This window comes from Onychomys torridus, chromosome X (genome assembly GCF_903995425.1).
Source record: "Onychomys torridus chromosome X, mOncTor1.1, whole genome shotgun sequence".
Classification (NCBI taxonomy): domain Eukaryota; kingdom Metazoa; phylum Chordata; class Mammalia; order Rodentia; family Cricetidae; genus Onychomys; species Onychomys torridus.
In genome coordinates this window covers 89,082,598-89,109,744 of record NC_050466.1, presented here as the reverse complement: position 1 = coordinate 89,109,744, position 27,147 = coordinate 89,082,598, and the positions used below count along the sequence as shown (strand labels likewise).

Here is a 27,147-nt window from a genome sequence, read left to right as displayed (position 1 = left end):
TAGGTTAGAGAAAAGCTATGCTATGAATTCTTAGTTCAAGTGTGCCATTGTTCTACAGGGAAAGGAAATAGAAGCTCATTAGAATAGGAGTAACAGAGTTTTTGTATTTATTTTTCTTTTAGGTCTCAACTAGTGCCAGTACTGGGATCATATACCATAAGATTAAAAATCCATTTGGGGGGCTGGAGAGATGGTTCAGTGGTTAAGATCACTGGCTGCTCTTGTGGAGGACTCATGTTATATTCCCAGCACCCATATGGAGCAGGCTCACAGCCTTCTGTAACTCTAGTTCCAGGGAATCCAATGCCTTCTTCTGGCTTCTCTGGGTACTGCACACACATGGTGTACAGACAGAGATATAGCACAAAACACCAATACACATAAAAATAGTATTAAAAATTGCAAAATCTGTTTTTATGTTTCCTAAGAATATGATGTTGAATGATGAATTAATTTAATTAGAAAGAAAAGAAGGAAAATATTAAATTATTTGATATTTGCTCAAGGAAAAGTATGCAAAATCTTTGAATTTGTTGGTCAGTAGCATGAACGAAGAAAACAGCTTCTGTAATCTCCATGGTTTCACTGTTAACGGCTTTTGCATAGGGCTTCAGGCATTTTGGAAAGAAAAATGTCAAGATCCAGCACATAATCCAAATCTTACCTTTGGACTCCTTTTTTCTCCCTTATAAACTACTTCTGATGGGCAGATTCCTAAGAATGGAAAGAAGCCGGTGACTGAAGGTGGAATGGCTATATCTGATGTCTCCAAGTCCTTCTGCTACCTTTAGAAGCCTGCTTCATACCCACTGGGAGGAATGATCAGGTACTTTGTTGGAGATCAATACATTAAAAACAGTGACTTTTAGTTCTGGTTTTATAATGTGCCTCGGGGTTTCTGTTTCCAAACAGTATTAAGGAAATCTTGAAACACTGATTTGTATTCACTGTAGCTTTTAGAATAAATACAAGCCAAATGGTACATCTTTTGCAGAGGAGAGAGAAGATTAGGTTAGGAGATTAAATCTAAACTCCAATGAAAAATAGAGGTGGGAACCATTGCTTTAGTTCTCTGCTTGACCCACACATAAACTTACATCCCGCCATTGCTTCTATAAGTATCAGATAAAGTGAGAAAGAAGAGCAAAAACTTTAATACTCAGATTCTAAGACCATAAAGTGAATATATCTAGAAAACTCATTTAATTGTTAATATCGCCTGTGTCTATTATTACTTTCCTTGTGTTATAGCATACATTTCTTTAATGCTTAATTCTGTTTAGAAGGAGCATATATTACTGTTGTATTCATTAAAATTTCAATTAAGGCTTCAGAAGGCCCAAAATAAAGTAAATTAGTTATTAAGCCCCCCAAATACAAACTAAATAGATTTTAGCAAAGAAAAATAAAATAAAAATAAAAAAAAAATCTTAGTGTACATAGGAAGAGCAGGGTTGCAGGGTTCTTAGAAGGGTTCCATATTCCTCAGCTCAACTATCTAGAGACATTTTGGATCCTTTTGTTGCCAGATTTTGAATATCTTCACACATATAATAAAGTATGTTGGGAACGGACCCACGTCTAGATACAATGTTTAATTGTATTTCACAATACCTTAAATAATATTGTAGGGAAATCAAAAGTACCTAGACTGTCAGATTTTTGGTATCCTATTGATATTCAAAAGTCTTTATGTGACTGAGGACCTGAGTTCAGATCCCAGTCCCCACATAAGAAACAGTGTGTGGATGTGTTTGCTTGAACCCAAAACACTGTGTGTTGAGAGAGCTGGAGACAAGAGGCTGGGGGCTTTGCTAGCTGCCTGCCTAGCTCTGGCCTCTGGCTTAGTGCAAGTTCCTGTCTAGAGGGAATAAGGGGGAGGAATGTGACAGAACAGAACACCCAAAGTCCTCTTCTTGTCTTCACTTGGGCATGCAAACCTGCATACACATGTATGTATACACTACACATAAACACACCATAACACACACACACACACACACACACACACACACACACACACACAAAGATGCAGTTGGAATTAGTTTTCATATTTTATTTTTATTTTGCTCCATATATCTAAAATATATTCACTTCAGTATGTTATCAATGTAGATACATATTAATGTAGAAACATATTAGTTAGTTTACATTGCTTTGGGGACTTTAAAACATGGGATATATTTGTATTTTGTATTTAGAGATCCCAAGTCACACTGGCTTATAAAAGCTGGGATTTTGTCAAAAGCTTTTATATTTAGCTTTCATCTTCTTTCAGCTCCCCTACCAAGGCAAACTTTATCTTGAACCCTTTGGATTTATAATTCCACCCATTTCACTTTTATAGTTTTCTCCTATGTGTTCATAAACAAAGATTAAAAAACTTGATTGCAAGTTTTTACAGTGGGGGCTCTATTTATTATTTTGGAACTTACATTATTTTTCAGTATCAGTCTTTATTGTAGGGTCAAGGTGACTTTCTAAATTGATGCTTTCTTTTTTGGTGACAACCTTAACATAGGGAATTTTTTTTTTTTTGTGGTGATGGAGATCGAATTCAAAGTCTCATAAATACCAAGCAAAACGTCTACCTCTGAGCCTGAAAGAGCTTACCTTTTATAATCTTAAATTGTACTAGTAAGGTTGATCATATCCACAGTGTTACTACAACACTCTGGTTTGAATACTGTTAAATATTCCACTGTATAAACATGTTTTATCCATGTACTAGACTGCTTATGGGGTTAGATTTTGTTGTTGTGTATTTTTATATCATATGTGTCTATTTATATAGTATATATTTTTTATATTACTACACATTTTATATGTGTTTTTTATATTTTGTACACATGAAAGGGTTTCTTCTGTGTGGAGATTTATGAATTCACAGTTCATATCCAAGAGAGACAACTAATTAATTAGTAGATGTGGTAGATGGCCAAGTAAGTAAACAAAAAGGTTTTAATACATCTTAAAACCCAATATGTTAAACAGCTGAAGGGGTATGGATGTTTTGGGAAGCCTAAAAAAACATGTCAATGGCTTGGTTCTAATTTTATGATTCTTTCCCCCTCTGTTTGACTGGAAGAATATCTAGGCTCCACTATTCCAATAAAGCCTAGGTTAAATTATTCAGCCATCTAGAGAATATGAGTCCTGTCTTCTGTAGACTCTGCATTCTTGTCTTACTCTTGGTAGGTCCCCTAAGCCATCTTTCTATATTTGATTATCTGTGGGTATATATTGGAGGTACTGGGAGAACAAAAGGTGAGTTTGACTTTTGAGCATAAAAGATGGAAAGTTCTATTTTTTCTGTTCGACTGCATTAAAGTGGAAGAATATGTACCTAATAATAAAAACTTTTAGGAACTAGGGCTTGGTATAGCTAGTTCTAATGGAAAAATGTGAACTTGGGCCTACTAGGTGGATCAACTACAAGGAAATGATTCTGAAGAGTTTATATAGGATTAGAAAGGAAAGAAAGGTGATTCCAAGCCTAAGCCAGGGAATGACATAGCAGTTAAAGAGAACTATGCAAGTACATATGGAGATTTGCAACTTAGATTTTTACAGGCTTTTGAAAACCACTCTTCAAATAACATTGTATTTCATCGCCACAGTTAGCCAGCGAAGTAGGTCTTGACATTGTTGGCATTTTATGACAAGTGAGGCTGAGATAGTAGTAAGCATGTTTAAAGTTTCATGGCAAGTAGATGGCAAACCTACAATGTGAATGCTAATTCTCAAATGGGAAACCAAAGTCCAGTTTACTGCTCCAATGACTTATAACTACAGTATGAAAATGTGTTGTACTTTCTTACTAAAAATGTGTTAAAGGTTAATGATTTACTTAAAAACTGGAACACATGTAATGTTATTTCTATAATAGCATCTCTCTAATTTGCATTCTGATAGATTTTAAGGAACAGGAATAAAAGTAGGTCTAGTTATGGGTAATGTGCTAGAAAAATGTACAGAAACTGAATGAAACTCCGAGAAGCATGGGGATGTAATCCAAGTTGTATAAAAGTGCCAATAAAAGGTCAGCAGCCCCACATTATCCCTCAGATACCAGAGAAGCAATACAAATTGGGGAGTTAAGGCAGATAGTAAATATGGCATAATAACTTACATTGTAATATATATTTCTTAATTTATGTTTACATGTGAAAAGGGAACATTATGAATATTGTACAGTATTGTCACTTGGAGGAGCCATTTGTGAATGACATCATTATTATAGTATAAGAATAGAACTAGAAAAGTCACAAAATCAGTTCCCCATGGACTCTCTTTTATAAAAGCCCACAATTTTGCCAACTGTTTTCCATTGTATAAAACTCCTTGTGGCTTCATAGGCATTGTCTAACTTCTATATCTCATGATGTTTCAATAGAGTCTTCTTTATTAAAAGAGGTCTTATGCTTTAACATAGACCTGTGGCATGTTTTATTTCTAATATGAAAGCATTCAGTAACTATTTGACTATTTGTATAAGCCAGTTGCCACACTGAGGTAGAAGTAATCCCTAGCCTCTTATAGTTGGTCTTATAGCTAGAAAGATGGAAGAAGCTCACAGAAAAGAGCTAGAAAATTAAGTATCTTATGAACTCACATAGAAGAAAGTAAACTAAGAAGTTATTTGAGTAGAGCTTCCTCAAGGTCTCTTAAAAACTATGAGGCTTACAGTGTAGTGGTACTCAACCTTCCTAATGCTGCGACCCTTTAATACAGTTCCTCACATTGTGGTGATCCCCAACCATAAATTTATTTCATTGCTACTTCATAAATGTAAGTTTGCTATTGTTATGAATCATAACGTAAATATCTGATATGGGACTCTTGGGGCTCATAACCCACAAGTTGAAAACTACTGCTATAGTGGTATTGTTAAAGGACACATTAGGCTTATAATTGAGTAATTAAACTTCATGATTCCACTTATATGTTGAATCTAAGAAAGCTGATTTGCTACCTGAGAGCAGGTAGAAAAAGGAGATTCAGGCCATGGGGAGATAATGGTCAATCAGTATAATCTTTGGAGAAATAGTTTCTTGCGTTCTATGGCAAAGTTAACAGGAAAGCACCATATACCTCAAAACAGAAGAGAGAATTTTTAAATGTTGTTTTAAATGTTATCACTATAAGGCCATCTAAGTACAACAGGACTGATGCACTTACAGAGACTGTCAGCATACACAGGACCTGCACAAGTCTAAGCCAGGTTGGTTTCCAGCACTGAGAGAGGAAGTGGGCACAAGCTGCTATCCCTAACCCAGAAGCTATCTACAATTGACAACCACTCCACAAAGGAAAAATTAGTTCTCTCCAGTAGAGTGTCACTGAGTATACAAACCACATTTAGGGTCAGGCCTCATGCCCTGCAGTAGATGCTCAACACCAAATGAATGTTTTTGTCTGAGCAGTTTTTAAAACCTTACAGGTCTTTATATATTATGATTTCCAATTTTGTGTTTTTATGGGATTTCTGTGTGTGTATGTGTTTCTTGTGCTTTTTTTCTGTTTGCTTTGTCCTATTTTGGTTTCTATGTTTTTATTTTATTTTTTAGATACCTATTTATTTTCTAATGAGAGAGAGAGAAAGAAAGGATGTGAATTTGGGTTGGTAGGAAGTAGGGATGATCTGGGAGGAGTTGGGGAAGGGGAACATATATACATATATATACAAATAAAACTATATATAAAACTGTATATATATATATATAATATTGTATGGAAAAATCTATTTTCAATAAAAAGGAAAAAGTTTTCATTGACAGGTACGTTAATTACTGAGTTGATCATTACCCAAAGTATATATGAATCTAAAACATCACACTGTATGTCATAAATAAATACATGTAAAAAGAAGAAATAGGGCAGTTAAGGGGGCTGGTGAGATGGCTCAGGTAAAGGCACTTGCCACTAAGCCTGATAATCTGAATTTGATTCCCAAGACTTTCCTGGTGGAAGGGGAGAACTGACTTCTGAAAGTTGTCCTCTGACCTCCACATCTACACTCTGGTACACACACATGTACGCATACATGTGCGCATGCACGCATGCACTAAATATACAAACTAAAGGAAGGTAGTGTAAGGGAGAGAATGACTGAAATTAATGCAAAATCTAGAGAAAAGGTTGACTGCTTGCTCTGCTGCTGTTGTTGCCCTTCATGGCAACATTGCAGAATGTGCTAAGGATACATACTAGGCCTCTTCTAATCCCCTCCACGTCTTTGAAATTGCCAAGCCAATGAACTCTTATAACACTTTTTTTTTTAGCATGCAGCTTTTGTAGATTACTTTATGGCTTGTATAGCACTTGCATAGATCCTTATAACAATCCATGAAATGGCATGGAGGCTAATTAGCTTCAAGTTAGGGTGACAGTAAAGTACAGAGCTCTTAAATCCAGATCATGTTTAATGTAATCTTCAACATTATATGCACAGTTTTGATCAGTAATTCATATTTATAAATGATATTCTTAATGCCCTATCAGATTTCAATATATATCTGCAATCAACAGTTATTCAAATGTGTCCTGGGTCACTTTCATGTTTCATGTATTTGGGTTGCAATGTGAAAATTTAAATTCCATATGGAATATTCTGAAATTCATTACATAATCTTTAAGATGGCTTCTGGAAACATTTGCTTGAATATTATGTCATATTTCTTCCTAATTACAATGTTCTATAGTTCTTACCTAACGTCTCAGCTGATACCATATAAAAAGGTCCATAGCAAACATTGTAATCAGAAAGAAGTCTTTCTAAAATACATTGAGAGTTCTCTGCTATAGTGTGTTGAATGCTTGTTCTCCAGCTGACGGGGGTTTAGGAGAGTTCTAACACAATCATTGAATTAATTCATTGTTGGCTCAATTCATATTTTATGGAGGAACCTAAGAAGTGGGGACCTAATTGGAGGAAGTGGGTCACTTGGGGATATATCCCTTGAAGGATATAGCTTGTTTATGGTCTGCTTCTGCTTCATGATTCTCAGGAGCTGAGAAGCAGTCTTTCTACCATGTCCTTCTGCTATAATCTTTTCTCCTTGCCACAGGCCTAAAGTCAATGGAGTCAGCAACATGGAATGAACCTGTGAAATTTTGAGGCAAAATACATGTATCCTTTTTGAAGTTGATTTGCTCAAGTATTTTGTCACAGTGATGAAAAGCTAACACATGCTAGATACAGCTGTCTAATTTAAGAATAAGAATCCCAATAATAATCCCACAGTGGAACAGAGACCCTGAGATGCTCAACAGCTCTCAAGATACATATGGAATTTTGGAACTGTACTTCAGTGGTCTTGAATGACTTCACCCCTATTTCACAACAAATAAATATAAGTTTATTGTCTTGTTAATTTAAAATAAGTTGATCTAACATTAACTGAAGTTAAACAAAATCACGTGTAAAAAGTATTTTTTTAAATCCTAACACTGAATACAGAACTAAAAGCTTTAGATTATTAGACAGTGGATTCAATGTGAGAGCACCAAGGATACTTAGGAGGAAAGGGAAGAAGACAGAAGGGGAAGAGACAGAAAGAGAAGGGAAAGGGAGGGGAAAGATATAGGTAAAGAGGAGGGAAAGGAAAAGAGGAAATTATGGATGTTAGGGAAGTTTTGGAGTCTGAGCAAGCTATCCATCCAGCCACACAGTTGTTCTTTCAATATTCAGATCATGTCTAATTAAAATTCTTTTAAACACTTTAACAATTATTTATTTATTTTCCCTTTTCCTTTTATTGAAGATAGAATTTTTTCTCACTTACTATGTCCTGGTTGTGGTTTCCCTCCCTCTCCTCCTCTCAGTTCCTTCCTACCTCCTCTCCCATCCAGACCCACCCTTTCCTGTCTATCATTAGAAAGCAGGCTTCTAAGGGGTAGTAATAAAATGATAAAATAAAATGTAATAAAACAAAAATCAATATATCATAATTGGACAAAAAAAAAAGGAAAAGAACCCAAGAGAAGGCACAAGGAACAGACCCACTCATTCACATACTCAGGAATCCTATAAAACACTAAACTGGAAGCCATAATATATACACTAAGGATCTGTGGGGTAAAAAGAGAGAAAAAAGTCTATAAATAAAATGAAAAATAAGATTCAGAAACAAAAGGAAAAGCCCCGACACACCTTTATGAGTCCAGTCCATTGAGTTCCTTTTCTGTTGGTCAACTGCTGCTGGGCGTGCAGCTTCTCCAGCAAGACTCTCTTGGAAAAACTAAATTTTCTTTTCTTTCTTTTTTTTAGTAGTTCTCTCTCTCTCTCTCTCTCTCTCTCTCTCTCTCTCTCACACACACACACACACACACACACACACACACACACACACACACACTTTTAAAGATTTATTTATTTATTATGTATACAGTGTTCTGCCTACATGCATGCTTGCAGGCCAGAAGAGGGCACCAGATCCAGATCTCATTAGGGATGGTTGTGAGCCACCATGTGGTTGCTGGGAATTGAACTCAGGACCTGTGGAAGAAACAGCCAGTGCTCTTAACTGCTGAGCCATCTCTCCAGCCCCAGGAAAAACAAAATTTTCTTTCGCAAGTTGTCCTCAATTGGAGATAACTTCTGAGTTAGGGGTGGGGGCATGTGCCCATTTCTTCTTTCAGCTTTAGGGTCCCATCTGATGAAGACCCATGCAGGCCTTGTGCAGGCTGCCACAGTTTCTGTGAGTTCCTATATGCGTTATAACTTCTGAGTTAGGGGTGGGGGCATGTGTCCATTTCTCCTTTCAGCTTTAGGGTCCCATCTGATGAAGACCCATGCAGGCCTTGTGCATGCTGCCACAGTTTCTGTGAGTTGCTATATGCGTTGTGTTTAGAAGTCTTGTTTTCTTGGTGTCCTCCATCTATTTGGCTCTTATACTCTTTCTGACTCTCTTCCTTGGGACTCTATGATCTCTAAGGGGAGGGATTTGATAGAGGTAGTCCAATTAGCGCTCATTTTTCCAAGATCTTTCACTCTCTGCATATTGTCTGGGTGTGGACCAAGTGTTTGTTTCCATCTGCTGTAGGAGGAAGCTTCTCTGATGATGGCTGAGCAAGGTACTGATCTGCTTTCCTGGCTGGAACAGCCTGTAAGTTCCCAGGCAATCATGGCTTCATTTTTGTAGTTATTCTGACACAAAGAATTTTCTGTTATTGGACTGACTCATCAAGAAAAGGTGCTTGCTGCTAAGCTGGTGACCTGAGTTCAATCCCCCAAATCCACACAATGGAAGGAAAGAACCAACTCCTATAAGCTGTATTTTGACTTCTTATAATACACTATGGCATGTGTGTACAGACATATAAATATATATGTATAATTTAATAATACAATTAAATTTGAAAAAGCATGTTCGCATTCTTCCCCATACTAAATGTAAATTCTTAGGATATCAGCTTTCTTAGCGTCTTGTATACTTTTGCTCTCATTCTAACTGCTTGTCAGACAACCCTTGATGATGGCTGAGCCATCTCTCTGGCCTCCATGTCTTTATGATTCACATGAGAAGTGTTTTTCTTTTGTTTTGTTTTTGTTTTAAACAAAATAGAAATTTCTAATGTGTGACTTGAAGTACAAAATTACATTTTTGGAAGTATTCATTTCATACAAGACAGATATGAGAGTTTTTTAATTATTAATTTTGTTATTTGGCAGTTTCATGCATGTATATAACATATTCTGATCACCCTCTCCCTCTAGCCCCTCTTAACTTGCTCCCATCATTTTTAAAGAATTTTTTAATTCATTTTACATACAAACCACAGATCCTCCTCTCATTCCTCCTCCCATTCCATCCCCCAGCCTTCCCCCCATCCCCAATCCCCTCTGAAATGGTAAGGCCTCCTATGTCGAGTCAGCAAAGCCTGGAACATTCAGTTGAGGCAGGCCCAAGCCCCTCCCTCATGCATCAAGGCTGAGCAAGGCGTCCCACCACAGGTAATGGGCTCCAAAAAGCCAGCTCATGCAGCAGGGATAGATCCTGATCACACTGCCAGGGGTGCCTCAAACAGACCCAGCTACACAACTGTCTCCCACATGTAGAGGGCTTAGCCCAGTCCCATGCAGGCTTCACAGCTGTCACAAACTTGCTCCCATCTCATCGGTCTTCCTTACTCCCTACCTGTCCCTTTCCCATAATCATGAATTTTGTTTTGTTTTGTGATTCATTTAGTTTAACCATATCTTTGTATGACCACTGGATTGGAACCATCCACTGTAGCCTGTGGAATCACCAGTAGGTACACAACTGAAGTCAATGATTCCTCCTCTTCCTGAATCTATCTGTAGCAAAAAGTTCATCAGTGAGGGACAGGACTACCCATAGTCTCTCCTCCATCCATGCCTGTCTGTTGCTGGGCCCATTCTTATGCAGACCCAGTGGAGGTATCTGCAGCTGCTGTGAATTTGTGGTTGCAACGTGTGTATGTTGACAATATAGTTTATTTTTTTAAAGATGAAATATATTGGAATTCAAGGAGAGAGTCAAATTGCTGTATTTACAATAACTAAACATCCTTTCAAGAGATACCATGAAGCTATCATGAGAAACACATTTTCCATTTCCTTTTAAAGAAGTCATATTTCTAAGCAGATTAGGATCAAAATACAGCAAATTACCAAATCAGTCTTCTTCCTGTTCTTCTGGCAAAATATAAGATAATAATGTGCCAAATTTCATCTATAAAGATGACACAATGAACTTTCTGGCAACAGGCCAGGCCCACGACTTGTTTTGTTACAAGGAGAGCAGATACGTATAAAGGTACTTTCTTCTAGCATACCTAGCCTGACAAAACACAGGCTGGTTATACCCTTAGCTTAGTGTATATAGGATTCAGCGTGGGTGTACCTGTAAACAACTGCCCTAGTGGACCACAGCACTAGTATCATTAAAGAAATTGTATAATGGAGACCGTGGTAGAAGACAGCTAAGTTTCATAAGGCTGTAGTATAGCATCCTCAGTACTTTACCATTTCCAAAGCAGCTCTGTCTTCATTTGGAAACATGTTAATGACATAGGCTGAACAACTAAGGAGGTAGAACCAACTATTGCTTCTAAAGTATAGCATTGCTCTACCTGTAGTTTGCTTGCCTGTAGGTTGGCAAGTAGAAGATAAAGAGAATGAACACTCCTGCCAATGATAATCACTGCACACAGCTCATATTTTCTATTCAGTAACAAGGAAAACTTTTGTTCACCTTGCTAATGCTTTCTTCTCAAGTGTACGGAGAATAGAAGAAGGAAAGAGTAAGGCAGAGACAATACAGAGAAAATTTGGGATTAAAACACCATTTTTTAAAGCACTAGAATGCATGTTTGAAAGTGCCCTTAGCTGTCTGGGGCTATTGTTGCACTTTCTCTGTCCAGTAGTTATGTTTTTCCTTGGTCTTTATTTCAAGGCTCTGAATGCTGAAGAGAAGAATCAGCAAACAAAGGAGATTTGTTAGCCTTTGAACTTGCTATTCCCTTTGCTAGAAATGAACTTTCTACTTCTTTTCATCAAAGTCCCATTAACCATCCAAAATCCAACTTAAACGTCACCTTATTCATTCTTACATGCATGCATAATAATATGACAGATATTATATATTTCTCTCAAGAGGTGTATTTAACTGGCCATTGTAACCTTATATATCAATATGCTTATAAGATTTGCTTTTCTATGAAGATTGTGGGTTCCAGAACCAAGAAACCATATTTTCATTAGTTTGATATCCCTAGGAGTATTAGAATAACACAGTGCTTTGCACATAGTAGGTATTAAAAATTTTCAGGTTATTAGTCTGTTCTCTCTTTCCCTTTAATTTATATATATATATATATATATATATATATATATATATATATATATATATATATATATATATAATGCTTCTTGCTCTGGCTTTATCAAGAACCTTTATGCCACAACTTCTCTATTAAAACCACAGTCACCAATGTTGTCAACAACATCTTTTTTACTGAATTTAGTCAGATGGATGAAAGAACACTCTTTCCATTGAGTTTGCTAAACTGTTAAGATAAACTCAGAGCTGCTAACAGCTATTTTTGCCATTTCATAGATAGAAGATGCCTGAAGGAGGCCAGCATAAAAGAAAGCATAGATGAAAAAGCCCTGATGACATCACTTAAGCCCCAAGGTTAAGCAATGTTTAAAGCCAGCTTCATCGAGGTCTTTTTAGTTAAATGAGCCAATAAATCCTTCTCTTTTCTCTTAAAAAATTATAAACCAGTTTAGACCAACACTCTGTCACTTGGAACTGAGAGGCCTAACGCTAATGATCTCTGTATCTGTATTTCCAGCCTTTGTATCTTTCCTTAGCTTCAGAGGCATATCTTCGACTGCTTATAGGGTTTTCTCTTGAATTTCCCAGAGGTACCTGTAGCTCAACCTGTCTAAAACCACACATCATCCTCCCCTGATCATTAGCTCAGTGAATCTACAGCACCTTGCCAGAAACCTGGGTGGCTTCCTCAAAGTCTTTGTCTTCTTTCAATCACGTGAGCAATCTCTAATGTTTCCATTTACTAACTAAATCTGACTGCTAGTCTCCATTGCTTCCCCTCTAATTTAATCACCCACAATTCTTTCTGTCATGATATAGCAGCATCCTTCTGAGTGCTTCCTCTCTTTCTTTAATGCCCCATTTCAGTCCATTTTCTTCCTATTTTATCTACTTTTAATTAAGTTTTTATATAGCACAGTAGTATATATGCTTATTGTAATTGAAATAACAGAACTACATAATCATGTCATAGTCTATTCTGTTTCCATCTAACCTCTTTCAACCTGGATTACCAGTATTTTCTGTTTGATGCTGCTTCTTTCTACAACTGTTTTTATGCTAACATATTGATGGATTAAAATATCCTCCCCCTTTTTTCTAAAAATAGAAACCTATTATACACATCACTCTGGAATTTGCTTTTTTAAAAAGCCTAGTAGTAGAAAGACACTGTCAGTCCTTCAGATCCACATATAGAACTCTAACTCATTCATTTTAATAGTTATATGGCAGTCAATAGTATGGCTATAAACTTAACCATTTACTGTATAATTTAACCACTTACTGTAGCTGTTAAAGTGATTCCTCCTTTTGCTGCTGAGAAATCCTTGTATTCAAGACCTGTATACTAGTATTCTCATTTTTGTAAGATTTGCCAAACCATCAGTTGTAGGACAGATATATTCTAGACCAGATATTTAATTTGATTAATGTCCAAAGTGGCTATAACAATTTATATTTTCTTGACCAAAGCATGTCTTCCATCTCTTAACTAGTACATGTTATTGTATTATGAAGATGTTGCCAATATGTTTAGCTCTGGGTAGAGAAGTGGCATGTCATGCCTGCTTGTTTATTTATTTATTTATATTTGATTTACAGGGTCTCTCTGTGTAGCCCTGACTATCCTGGAACTCACTCTGTAGACCAAGCTGACCTCAAACTCAGAGATTCACCTGCTTCTGCCTCCCAGGTGCTGGGATTAAAGGCCTGCACCACCACCACCAAGCTTGTTTTATTTATTTATTTTTAAAATAAATTTGATTTTTTATTTTTGGAAATGTAAGCTAAAAACCAAAAAAGATACTAATATATGGACACTAAGTCAGTTTCCTCCCACACTTACTGCAAAAACTTGATCTTCTTTCCCAGAAACAAACACTATTATGTGGCAGATTTTCGCATTTTAACCAGTTTCTAAATAATGGACATTTAGGTGATTTTCAGTCCTGTAATATTACAAGTAGTACAGCAAAGAACATCTTTGTTGAGAAATGATTTTCCATGTGTGAGTATATCTAGAAGTAGAAGTGGACCTGCTGGATCAGATTATGTGCATTTAGTATTTAAAGACCCAAGCCATATAATCTATTCTTGGCATTGATCTTGTGCTTCTCCATTGCCTGTAGGAGCTTCTAAGCTCCATAAAATGGATTCCCAAACCCTGAATGATCTATTTGTACTAGACACCTATCATCACTTCTCCTTTAGATCTTTGGAAATTTCACATCATGCACCCCAATTCTGCTCACCTCCCAGTCCCTCCATAGCTGCCCCTCACTCCTGCAGTATGTCCTCAATTAATTAAAAACAAAACAAACAACCCCCCCAAACTGACCTTGCTCCTCCATCTAATACCTCTTCATTTATTCTAGTGGCATGTGGAGCTGTGGTGAGACACAGTACACCCTTTTGTCCAATCAGCCCCACCCGCAAAATATTCATTGTAGTGAGTTGTTGGTCTGGTCCAAGGTCTCTGGCCTCTGGCACACCATCATCACTGAACTGGGCCCTCATCAAAACTCTTGGATATCCTATTGTTGCCCTGGGTCATGGGGATCCTGCAGCTATGGTTCTGCAGGACCAGACCCTTCATGCACTCCAGTAGGGCATAGATGGGGCAGCTGTTAGGGTGGGCCAACCCAAGTCCCAGGATATGGGTCTGGGTGGTAGTTGAGCTGGTTGGTTCAGGCCATTGGGACCACCCTCTCAGGCGAGGAGTGGAGCCAGCTTTCCTAGGCTCATGCCATTGGGGCCAGCTCCCCCACATCTGCTGGTGGTTACAGAGTGGGGTCATCTCTCTGGAGTGCTAGGGTCAGCTCTCCCATGGGGCTGGGGCAGCACTAGCTCTCCTGCTACAATGTTCAGTGAGGGGTAGGGCCAATTATCTCGTGCCAGTGAGTGACAGGGCTGGCTCAGCACAGCCCTCAGATCTCAACACGCATGGTTCCTATGACCCCCTGTGGCAATACAAGCCATATCCATCAGCCCAGACCATGAGGCTCAGGCAGGTGAAAGATACCCATGGGGCAGCCTGGGTCCTCACAGTCTGGGCTGCCTTAAGCTTCTTATTCCCTTTTAAAGAAATAGAGTTGATTTTTTTTTTAAATTTTATACACAAGTATTGCATGTATATCACTCCAGCTCCTTCCTCTCCCCTCCTCAAATTTATGACTTCTTCTTTATTATCATTACATATATGTATAAATATGCACATATATATATATATATATATATATATATATATATATATAACTTATTGAGTGCATTTATTTTGCTTCTATGTGCATGTGTCTAGTCTAAGAAGAGCCTCAAAACAATATAGGGTACTGCCATTGCCCTTGGTTGTCTTTCACAATTTGAAGGTGAGGCCCAATTACTAAAAACAACACACATCTTTGGACATGGGACTTGGAGGACTCAAGCTGAACCTGGAAGCCTCTTCCCTAAGAAGTGGCTTTCATAGTATCAGAAGGTGCTATGCTGCCAATGAAGATGAGCAAACAGTAATCTCACCCATTTGTAAAGCTTATGAACCACTACAATGACTGAACTCACAAGATATCCACAATGGTGAAATAGTTATCTCAGGGATAACCAACAACTGTTTATTGGACTTAAGGCCTGCTCAACAGGAGGGAATTCATGCCTGGTAGTGGAAAGTAAGCTAACTTCTCATGGCTGGAAAGATCATAGACCCAGAGAACTTACTACTACCAGTTTCCTAAACAGAATCAATTTCTTACTGTTTTCTACATGCCAAGCCTTATACCCACAGTTAAGTGTAGCTTTCGCCTCTCATCAAAGAAGTTTCTTTTTGTAACAGATGGGGACTATTACAGAGACATAAAACTGGTCAAAATGAAGAGAATAAGTGACTGTGGGGTACCAAACCCCAACTGTTACATCTGCAATGCAACCACTAAACCTAAGGACCAGGGAATATTGTGGAAGATATTGGTGGAAAGATTGTAAGAGACAGAGGCCCAGGAGACCTGTTGGGAGATCAAGTCCCCTGGATATGACAGGAGAAATGCACTTATGAATGCTCAACAATATAATTGTCTGAATAAGACCAGCATAATGACATGTCAATGCCAACAGGGTGTGCTTCATCTAGGTGTGCTTCCACACCTAGATGAAGAGTTACAGAAGGTCAATGGCTGCTGAGACATAGATAATTGGTTGCTTCTAGGAACAAACTCCCACAGAGGTTTTCCAATATCAAAACCAGGGAAAGATACAACAAAGAATGAAAACTACAGGCTAATATTTCTGATGAACATAGTTGTAAAAATCCTCAATAAAATACATGCAAGTTGAATATAGGCATATATTAAAAGATCATCACCCATGATCATGATGGCTTTATCCCAAGGATTCGAGTTCCATAAAAGTCAATAAATTAGTAAATCATATAAATGGACTTAAAGACAAAAGCTACCTGATCACCTCAATAGGTACAGAAAAAGCCTTTGACAAAATTCCACATGCCTTCATGATAAAGGTCCCAGAGAAGGTGGAATTGGAGGGAACATACCTCAACATAATAAAGGCCAACATCCTTCTTTTAGGTTCTTAAATGAGTCAAGTTGCCTTCTTACTCAAAGCTTTTTCAATTACTGCAAATCTTCATTTGGCTATCTCTGGCACTTTTCAGGTTGTAGCTCAGTTACCCTCATTAGGAGACCTTCTTTGACTTCCTAAGTTTAGATCAGGTATCAGTGTGCTTAAGAACACCCTATGCTTACCACATTGTACCATTTAGTACATTATAATCATCTACTGTGAATTTGGTGAAGGGAACCTATGGGCTAATCTTATTCACCACTATGTCCCTAGTATTCAGAGCAATAATTAATAAACACTGTACGTAATAACAAACATGCATTAAATGAATTAAACAACAACAACAACAACAACAACAACAACAACAACAACAACATCAACACAGTGTAGAAGTTCCTTAACTTTTCAGGCCAAAGAGGCCTAGAAGGTTAAGAAGCAAAATCTAAAGTAAGGCAGGGTGAGCCAACAGATGCCTTCTGCCTACACACTAACATCTGTTTACGATATTTTGAGGAGCTATACAGAAACACTTCACTACTTAGCTGACAGATTAACATTCTTAGCCTTCACTTCTTAAAGCCATTTGCATGCTCTTATTCCTTACTGAGCCTCTTCATGGATGCTAATGAAAAGGCTCATTGACCATGCAAATAAAAATCCTGAGTCTTTAATTGTTCAGACACCATCTAATTGGTTAAAAACTAGCCTAGATAATATTACAATATTATGGAAATCAGGAATAGTTAGAAATTGTATCAGAGCTGGAAGGAAATAATTAGACTTTCTATTGTAGTAATTGAGCATCCTTTTCATATCACTATATTTTTGAGGAATATGATATCATCAGTAAATTACCTACCCCACTAGAATTTTCTCAGCATGTTATACAATTAATAGAATTTCTAGAGTTGCAAATACTTGGGAAAAAAACTCCTTACATGATTTTGAATCTCTGACATCTTAGAACTTCAGCTAGAATTAATAGTTCTAACCCATCAAAATAAACTAAGATGGAAGAAGTGAAATAAAAGTTATTAATGACACTGTGGTTAGAATCCAAGTCTCTTGGCTTAGAGATCACAAGTCTCCCTAATACTGAGGAACAAACAGCTATATTGAAAAATGACCGGATGGACCGTTAGAGAATCTCAGGACATTTGGGTCTGTTCTCTCCTTCAGGGAAACAGTAGACAAATTATCTTTATAGCACTTCTCTAGTTGGGATGGCATGTTCAGCTTACTTTACCTAATTCTTTACTGCTTAAACCATTAATTAATGTTTATTTATTGATCTGAGAGAGACAGATCTGACTGTGTTGTTCAAACTGGTTCCAAACTCCTGGACTTGAATGGTAGACTGTTTGTCTAGCATGTGCAAGACCCTGGGTTCAATCCTCCACACTGTCAAAAAAATCCAATAAAAATTAAGCAACTTCAACTTTTATAAAAATTGCAATTTATTTGTGAGGTTTTTGTATGAATCCGTACTCTATGTTGAGCATACTCTGCCCACCATGCCCTCCTAGTCTCCTTTCTCTTCCTTCTCTCCACTCCCGCTAGTCCTCTTTGGCCTCCTAGACATTTATTTTTATTTCCATATCATATGTGTTTGCATGATTTTGTGCAGCAATATAAAATTTAGGAACTGCAAACAACAGAAAACAAACATACATTTGTCTTCTGAGACAAACAACTTAAACTTTAACCCCTTCTATTCAGCTCAATTTAGTCTATATATACAAGAATTGGAGTTTGGGAGCTATGCCAGTTACAGAGCTTAGAATAATGTCTTACGAGATATTCTAAAAATTAGTTGTTATTCAAAAAATGCTTGTTAACCAAGTGTCAATGGTGATGCCCTATTGAGATCATTTACTCTGGGGCTAGTTCTAGGAAAGAAAACATAGCTTTAAAGGCTATTTTGGAGTATGAGCAAACTAAGATATTTTGGCTTGCTTAACATCTTATTTGATATAAAGCCACTTTCTAGAGTGTTCTGCTGTGGGCCCTTAAGCTGTTGGCAGCCACAAACAGCAGGCAACCTTGGGGATTCTACAACTGAAATCAACAATCCTCTTCAAGTCCACACACGGTAAGCTTTTCAAAGGCTTACACTTCATCTTGTGAATAAGCCTCTGCAACTCCATCAGTTATCGGAATGATTTGAGTCCCTCTCATTTGACAGTAGCCCAGTGATGGATCATTGAAAAGCAATAAATATATAGCAATTCCATAATAAAGGTGATTTTTAATTCTAGCTAACAACTGTATAGACAAAACATCTGTTTTCTTTGATGCCATAGCCTTTCATGTCCAGATGTATCAATTTAATGGTAGCCATACACCATTACATTGTTATTTTAAGAAATAAAAAACTAAGGATACATTTCAATCTTAATTAATTTATTTTTTTACTCATTTATAATAGTCAAAAAGAATGCTAACTTCTTTGATCAGTCCAAAAGTAAATATCAAATAAGAAAAATTTCCAAGAGGGATGGACACACACACACACCTATATCTATGTCTCTATCTATCATATATATATAGACAGACAGACAGATAGATAGACAAAGATAGTCAACCAGATAGAGTGAGGAAGTGACATGGAAAATATGCAGTTGTGATCAATCATTTGTTGTAATGAGGTAGGTCAGCATCTGAGGCTTAGAGTCTTCTACCCATGGCTCCTTTGGGAGATTCTATGGAATAACATCAATGAGAAGAAAGCATTTTGCTAAAATACAACATCACTGCTGAATTATAATGGTTGTCTACTAGAATAATAACAATGCTTGAGAGAACATAGTAATAGTGTTTAGTATAATTTTCAAAGCTTTTTAAAAAATCCATTGACACTTTGGATCAATGCAGTAATTGCATGACTTAAGCCAGGTTCATTGTCCCAATTTTATAGACAAGAAAATGGAAGCTCAGAGGTATATGAATTCTCCAAGATCACAGGCAGGTAATATAGTGGGGATATCAGGACTGAAATCTATAGATTGTAACTTGGTCAAGTACCTTTTCTATTATACCATCCTGTACTTTTCTTTCACTTATGAAGATAGGAATACCAGGGATAGATAGTTATGGGGAGACATTAATTGATTTTTTCATTGAATTCTGAGGTTGCTCCTGTAGGAAGAGAACAAAATATTTCAAAAACTCCTTCATAATTCTTGATACACATTATCTGATTTTAAGGCCTCATAAGCCCTTGAATACATTCTATAGTTCATGTAGTTCTCTTCAAGAGATGGCAAAGCAAGTCACCCCGGCGATTATGTCTTCAGAGAAAATATTGACACAGATTTCTGTATGTACTGTGCCTCAGCAGATACCATCAAGAATGATCATGCTTTTCTTATAGAACAACAATGACCCCCAAACCTCAGATACTCAGCAACTCTACAGAAAATTCTGGCCAACCTAAGAGATATGTAGAACAGAGGCTGGCTCAGCCCTGGCTGCTCGTGCAGATGACCTGGGTTCAATTCCCAGCACCCATATGCCATCCAATAACCATCTGTACTGCCAGTTTCAGGGGACCTGACACCTCTTCTGCTCTCCATGGCCAAGCACACATATGATGCACAGACAGACATACATGCAGGAAATGCATCAATATAAATAAAAATTTAAAACAAAAAGAAATTCATTTTTAAGAGTTATTATAACATCACAAGATTTATAGTGGAAAGAAAGTAACCTTATGTTTGTGACTGTTATTTACAAATCAATGCCTTACAGAGCACTCAGATTTGAGAAACAGATGAATCCAAACATTTTAAAATTGTAGGTTAGAAGTATTTGATAATCCTGGAGATAGATGTCTTTTTAAAAGAAATGTTAATATTTATTATGTTAATTAATTTTATATGTATGTGTGTGTGCCTGAATGTAATGTAGTACAATATATGCATGAAAGTACCCTCAGAGGTCAGAAGAGGGTGTCAGATCACTTGAAATAGGAGTTGCATGTGGTTGTGAGCTGCCCAGTGTGGGGAATTTAACCTAGGTCCTCTGTAAGAACAGCAACTGTTCCTAACTGCTGAGCCAGCTCTCCATCCCCAAAATTTATCTATCTATCTATCTATCTATCTATCTATCTATCTATCTATCTATCTATCTATGTGTGTGTGTCTGTCTGTCTGTCTGTATGCATGAACTTGTATGAAGGAAGAGAACACATTTCAGGAGTCAGTTCTCTACTGCTATGAAATGTTGGCACAGAATATTGAACTCAGGTCATCAGGCTTGGCAGCAAAGTACCTTTACTCTTTTAGCCATCTTGATGGCCCTACTTTTTCTATTGAAGGCAAGATAGACAATGCCTGTTATGCTTCTAATTACCTAGTTTAAGAGACCAATGGACCAGGAAAGTCTGTGTCAATGTTGTCAATCTTATATGAAAGTCTAGGAACCCACCACATTACCCTATATGCGATACACCTTTACCTGTTGCCTTTAAATCTATCAGCTCTGTGGTGATATTTTATTTGTACTGAAATGTGGTTTTATTTGTATATTAATAAAGTTGCCTTGGGGTCAGAGCAAGCCATAGCAGAAGCTGGGCAGTGGTAGTGCACGCCTTTAATCCCAGCACTTGGGAGGCAGAGCTAGGTAGGATCTCTGTGTTTTCAAGGATACAGCCAGCATGGCGACACACGCCTTTAATCTCAATACCAACCATAGAAGACCTGGAGGTCTGTACAGACAGGCAGTGACGAGGAGGTCATATGGCTGAGTTTACAACCAATGAGAAGGCAGAATAGAAAGTCTATATAAAAGAGAAAAACACAGGAAGTATCTCTTGTGGAGAGGAAAGAGAGCAGCAATGAAGGGTAAGGTTTTCAGCTTTTAACTCTGCAGTTGGCTCTGTGTTTCTTATTTAACAAGATGGTTACATCTACACAGCTCCTTTACCAAAATTTCTCTGTAAGTTTCTCTGAGGCCTTCTTAATGTTTTCACTGCTTTCAATTGTATATATAAAACATAAAACAGCAGTAAAATAGCTTGGGAATTGAAGCAGTCTGAGGATATCTATAGGTTGCAAAACCAAAATGAATTTAGAGCTGATGTTTCCTGCTATGTTTTAAATGTGTTTCTCTTTTTTAGTGTCTGTGTATGCATGCATGTGTGTGTGTATGTGTGTGTAAAAGCATGCACCTGCTAAGATGCAAGTGGAGGTCAGAGAGCACCTTGCAGGAGTGGGTTTTTCCCTTCTGCCATGTGGCTCCTCCGGGTTGAACTCAGATTGCCATGTCTGCAGTTAGGACCTTTGGCATGTAGTCCTGTTTTTGATCTTCTGGAATAATTTCTTAACTATTTAAGGCAGATCACTTTTTCTTTAACACTTGTGAGGGAAACTTGAGATAGATAATCTAAATGTGTATTGTAACATATCAAATAACTATGGATTTAAAATTAATTCCCGAGAGACTCACTTCTTTACTGAAAAGCTCTATGTTTGTATAAAACAGAGCCAGCTCATTGTCTTGAGACAGTGGTGTTGAATTATATCTGTTTGCTTGTCTAAACAGGCATTTCAAATTTAACAGGCCTAAATTCTTTTATGTTTTGGTCTGTTTAATTAAAAATACTAATATCTATTCACTGTACATAGTGATCAGTTTCAGAAAGACAATCTCTTTTAATTATGTCATGTACTTTGACTATACTCTCCCTCTTCTACCCGTCCTTCCTCTCCCACTAGTCTAATTGCTAAATTCTTAACTCATTCCCTACACACCTCCACACATCTCCTCCCTTTCCTTCTCCACCTCCGAAATAGCAAGTCTAGTCATTTATTTCTTTATAGCCGAAACTCTTGAGGTCATTCCCACTTCTTCTGTCTTTCAAATCCTTTAATAAATCTCAAAATCCTATCAGTCATTCCTTCAAAATCCTTCTAGAATCATACCACTTCTTCCCAACTATACTGCTTCCACCCTGTTCTAAGCCATTAACATCTCTTGCCTGGGTATTGCCACCTTTGAATCTCCCTCCTCCTGTTCTTTCTAAATCATTTTCAATAGAGAAGTCATAAGGACTCTGTTAAAATCTAGGTCAAATCTTGTCATTCCTTTATTCAAACTCAACCAATAGTCCCACATTCCATGCAGAATAAGAAAGCAGGACCTTCAGTTTGGCTCACAAGGCTGTAAAGGCTCCTGGAGAGTGAGTTTTTAAAAAAATATATTTATTTTATTTTTTCATATGGATATTTGTGTTTTAATTTTACATATCAGCCATGGGTTCCCTGTCCTCCCCCTTCCTGCCCCTGCCTTCTCCCCAGCCTCTCCCCCCCATTCCCATGTCCTCCAGGGCAAAGACTCCCCTGGGAATTCAGCTCAACCTGGTAGATTCAGTACAGGCAGGTCCAGTCCCCTCCTTCTAGCCTGAGCAAAGTGTCCCCGCATAAGCCCCAGGTTCCAAACAGCCAACTCATGCACTAAGGACAGGTCCAGGTCCCACTGCCTGGGGGCCTCCCAAACAGTTCAAGCTATTCAATTGTCTCACTTATCCAGAGGGCCTGATCCAGTTGGGGGCTCCACAGCCTTTGGTTCATAATTCATGTGCTTCCATTCGTTTGGCTATTTGTCCCTGTGTTCGTATCAGCATTGTTTGTAATAGCCAGAACCTAGAAACAGCCTAGATGCCCTTCAACTGAAGAATGGATAAAGAAAATGTGGTACATATACAAAATGGAGTACTACTCAGCAGAGAAAAACAATGACATCATGAGGTTTGCAGGCAAATGGATGGATATAGAAAAAATCATCCTGAGTGAGGTAACCCAGACTCAGAAAGACAAACATGGTATGTACTCACTCATAGGAGCATACTAGATGTAAAACAAAGATGACTAGACTGCTACTCACAACTCCTGGGAGGCTACCTAGAAAACGGGACCCTAGGAAAGACCCAAGGATCACCCAATGACAGAGAAATGGATGAGATCTACATGAACAACCTGGACGTGAGTGGGGGTAATGAAGGGCGAGGTTTGAGGGAAAGAGAGCTTAGGGGAGCAGGAGATCCCAGCTAGATCAAGAACAGAAAGGGAGAACAAGGAATAACAGACCATGATAAATGAAGACCACATGAGAACAGGAAGAAGCAAAGTGCTGGAGAGGTCCCCAGAAATCCACAATGATACATCCACTGTAGACTACTGGCAATGGTTGAGAGAAAGCCTGATCTGACCTAGTCTGGTGATCAGATGGCCAAACACCCTAACTGTCGTGCTGGAACTCTCATCCAATAACTGATGGAAGTGGATGCAGAGATCCTCGGCCAGGCCCCAGGTGGAGCTCCAGGAGTCCAATTGTCGAGAAAGAGGAGGGATTGTAAGAGTATGAATTGTTGAGACCAAGATTGGAAAAAGCACTGGAGAGTGACTTTTAATGTCTGCCCCCATTTCCTTTCTTTCTCTCACTCTGACCTAGTCACATTGATCTTCCTGAAACACACCATTCAGTCTCTGTTTCAGAGTTTTCGTTTGTTTGTTTTGTTTTTCTGGTTGCTTTTCCCCCCTCAGAGATCCACTTGGCTCACCTTCATTTTACACAGGTCTCTTCTCAACTGCTCCCATATCACAGAGACTTTCCTTGATCACCATATAGTATACTCCATTACCCTATCCCCCTGTTTCACTGCTGTATTTTCTTCATAGCACTTATCACCACAAACTTTGTCCTTTGTTTATCTCTGCTACCGAAGTAAAGCCCCCATTGGGAACAAGAAATATTCATTGAGGTTTGTCACGTACCAAGTCCTTTTCTAGGCAGTAAGAATATAAACATGAACCAAACAAACACAGATATTCTTATAGTGCTTGTATCCGAGTGTGATATAAATTGGCTGTATTTACTCAGTAAATATTTGAAGGATGTGTTGGATAAACACAGTACATACTTGGCAGAATAACAAGAATGGCTTTCAAAAAGAAGATCTGGATTGGTTTGTCATCTTTTAACTCATTGAAACACTCATCACTTCTAAAGAAATGGTTCTATGGCCTCTTAGGTGAAAGGTTAAATACCTTAGACAATTCCATGATCCCCAGGTATTCTCTATCCTTCACTCTAAGGCAGTACTAGCCCCATCTCGTCAACTGCTTCCACTTTCTGGAACTGTTTCAATCATTGCCCCTACTCACATTGACAAATGTCAGCTTAAAAATCTCATTTTCATCTTTATAAAATCATATTGCTTTGTAACCCCCTACAGACACATATCATCAGCAGATGTAGCCCGACACACTGTCTTTGAATCCAGATGGCTTTTCAACAGCCCAGAGCTATGTTTCCTATAAACCTCTGTGCCAAAGGGGTAGTGTTCTCTCAATTGACACAGTAACATTGAAATACAGTGATTCAAAGACCCTGCCCAGGAGCTACCTCAACATTTTGTCATTGCACTGAATGTACCACTAGTTAACTCAAAGCTATTACACCCATAATGGCAGCAGTTTTCATGGGTAAATAACTGCCTGGCTGAAGGGACAGTAAACACTATCAAGTTACATTACAACACCAACAGTGAGACAAACATTAGACCAGATTCTAGGGTTATATAAAGGTAAGTGGATCCTTGTCCTCAAGGAACTTACAGAGTAATGCTACATGCTTTGGTTTAGATTTGGACATAGTAACAGATACCAAAATTGTTATAATTATCATTGGAAATAATACATCATATAAATGCCAGGTTGGCAAAACACTATCAGTTCCAAAAATAGGATCAAATTATCTTGGTGGACATGGCATAAATGTTCCTGAAGATATCTGGAGTTAGAGGATGAAGGATCCTTCTATTGTTAGTTCTATGTAATGATTGATTAGCAGGTTAAGCTGGAGAAACCAGTGATATTTGGATAATACATGAGACACAAAGAGTATTTTTATTAACATTTCATAAGTCAGAGTGATAAAGGATCACCTGAATACACTTACCATCTGCTCCTTCACCACTTTTGCTTCTTTTATTGCGGCGGACACGCCTACTTTCCTCTTCAGAATATGCCTTTTCATCGGGAAAGAAGAAATTCAGGAGAGCCATCTGTGAAATTAACAAGTAGATGTGTCAAAGGTTGACCTCAGTTAGCTATATCCAACATAAGAAACCAACTAGCTGGCTCTCAATAGATAGTCCTTCTTTACCTTAAATTCAATATATCTAACATCTGAACTTGTCTTTCTTCCCCTTTTCAAATGACTTTAATCATGGAATCATTACTATTCTAATCATGTAGGCATGAAATTTTGGCTAATCCCTGGAGCCTCGCTATTCTGCTCTGAATATCTCTGAGAAATCCCTTAGGTTACATTTGTCCACAAACTTCTCGGGTTTGCCACACATTTCTAATTTTCCTCCCACATTACTGATGGCTATTAAGAACTAGCCTTGGATTTTCTATTACCCCTTGGACTTCACTATCATATACATATTCTTTTGCCATATTCTTACTTATGCTCTGTTTTTGTTTTTAGAGTGGGGAGCACCCAATCCTGAGGTGCCATGTATGTTAACTCTCTATGAGAGTTAAGCCATGATAAAGTGTGCACTAATTCTCTGCCTTTCCCAAACTCCATCAGAACATGTGATCTATAAGACTCATTTCAGTGAAATCCAACAATTGCTTATTTCTCTGATTCTGTTTTTTAGTTTCAAAGGAAAACCTAACCTTGTTATCACTCTATTAGTAAGTTTTTATACAATAATGTATCTGAAAAAAGTAAGTCTTATATTAAAAGGTACTCATTCTAATATTTGGTCCTCTGATGTCTTATAATCATAACTTAGAGTAATATATTATGTTTTGTATGTTAATTGGTCTGGCTTCACTAATGCTATTCATGGCTTAACTATACATTTGAGGTAAAAAGATGTGCATAAGGCCATAATGGATAGAGTTTTAGACTCAAGTGATTCTAAACCCAACTCTATCACTTGCTAGCTGTGCAACCTTGGACAAAGTTCTTTGGCTTTATTTTTCTCACTTCAAATGGGGATGACAATAGCACTTTCCTCACAAAGCAGTTGTAGGGTCACCACAGTACTCATCTCATATAATGCATGCCCAGTAAATGTTAGATAGTGCTATTTTAAACACGTTCATTACTTTGAGACTTAAAATGAATGTATTTTCATTCTACTATCAGCTGAGAAAAAAATAGTAATCTCAGAGTCTTCATGTCTGGTGCATTTATTAGTTAAAAAATGGGTTGGACCAAGAAAACCCTAACAGTCTATACTGTCTTCAAATACCTATGATTTATTGTTTATAATAAACAATTATATCCAGTAGCCTTAAGGCACAGTCATCTAGGAGGATACATTCATTGATTAAATATCAAACAATAAATGAATATGTATAACCTGTAGATTATTAACCATATCACATTTAAAAACATTTAGGTTGATCCACTTGAAATAGCCATTTTCCAGGGAGCTCCCAGACTCTGCTAAAACAATATAGGCTATTGCCATTGCTCTTGGTTACCTACCAGAACTAAATGGTTAAGACCCTATTGCTGAAGACACCACACACTTAGGTTAGAGGCTACAGAGATATCAAGCTGGAAATGGGTTAGAAGTATCCTCCCTGCTGTTTGACATTCATAGTAGTGGAAGGTGCTATGGAGGCTGTTTAGGGAGAAAAGTAATAATCAATGGTCTTTGCCACCCTGCATGCAGCAAAACTGATCCTTCAAACAAGATTATCAAACTGGGGGTGTGTGGAGATAATGGAGGGCA

General features: G+C 37.7%; 1 protein-coding gene across 5 annotated transcripts in view; it reads right to left on the bottom strand.

Moving 5' to 3' along the window:
• Positions 1–27,147, bottom strand: part of Eda (ectodysplasin A) — a 385,778-nt gene that overhangs the window by 61,170 nt on the left and 297,461 nt on the right. For all 5 annotated transcript variants that reach the window (XM_036175450.1, XM_036175451.1, XM_036175452.1 and 2 more), the window contains exon 2: positions 25,344–25,449. In XM_036175450.1, the coding sequence (XP_036031343.1) occupies positions 25,344–25,449 (106 nt within the window). The remainder of the gene's footprint in view (positions 1–25,343; positions 25,450–27,147) is intronic.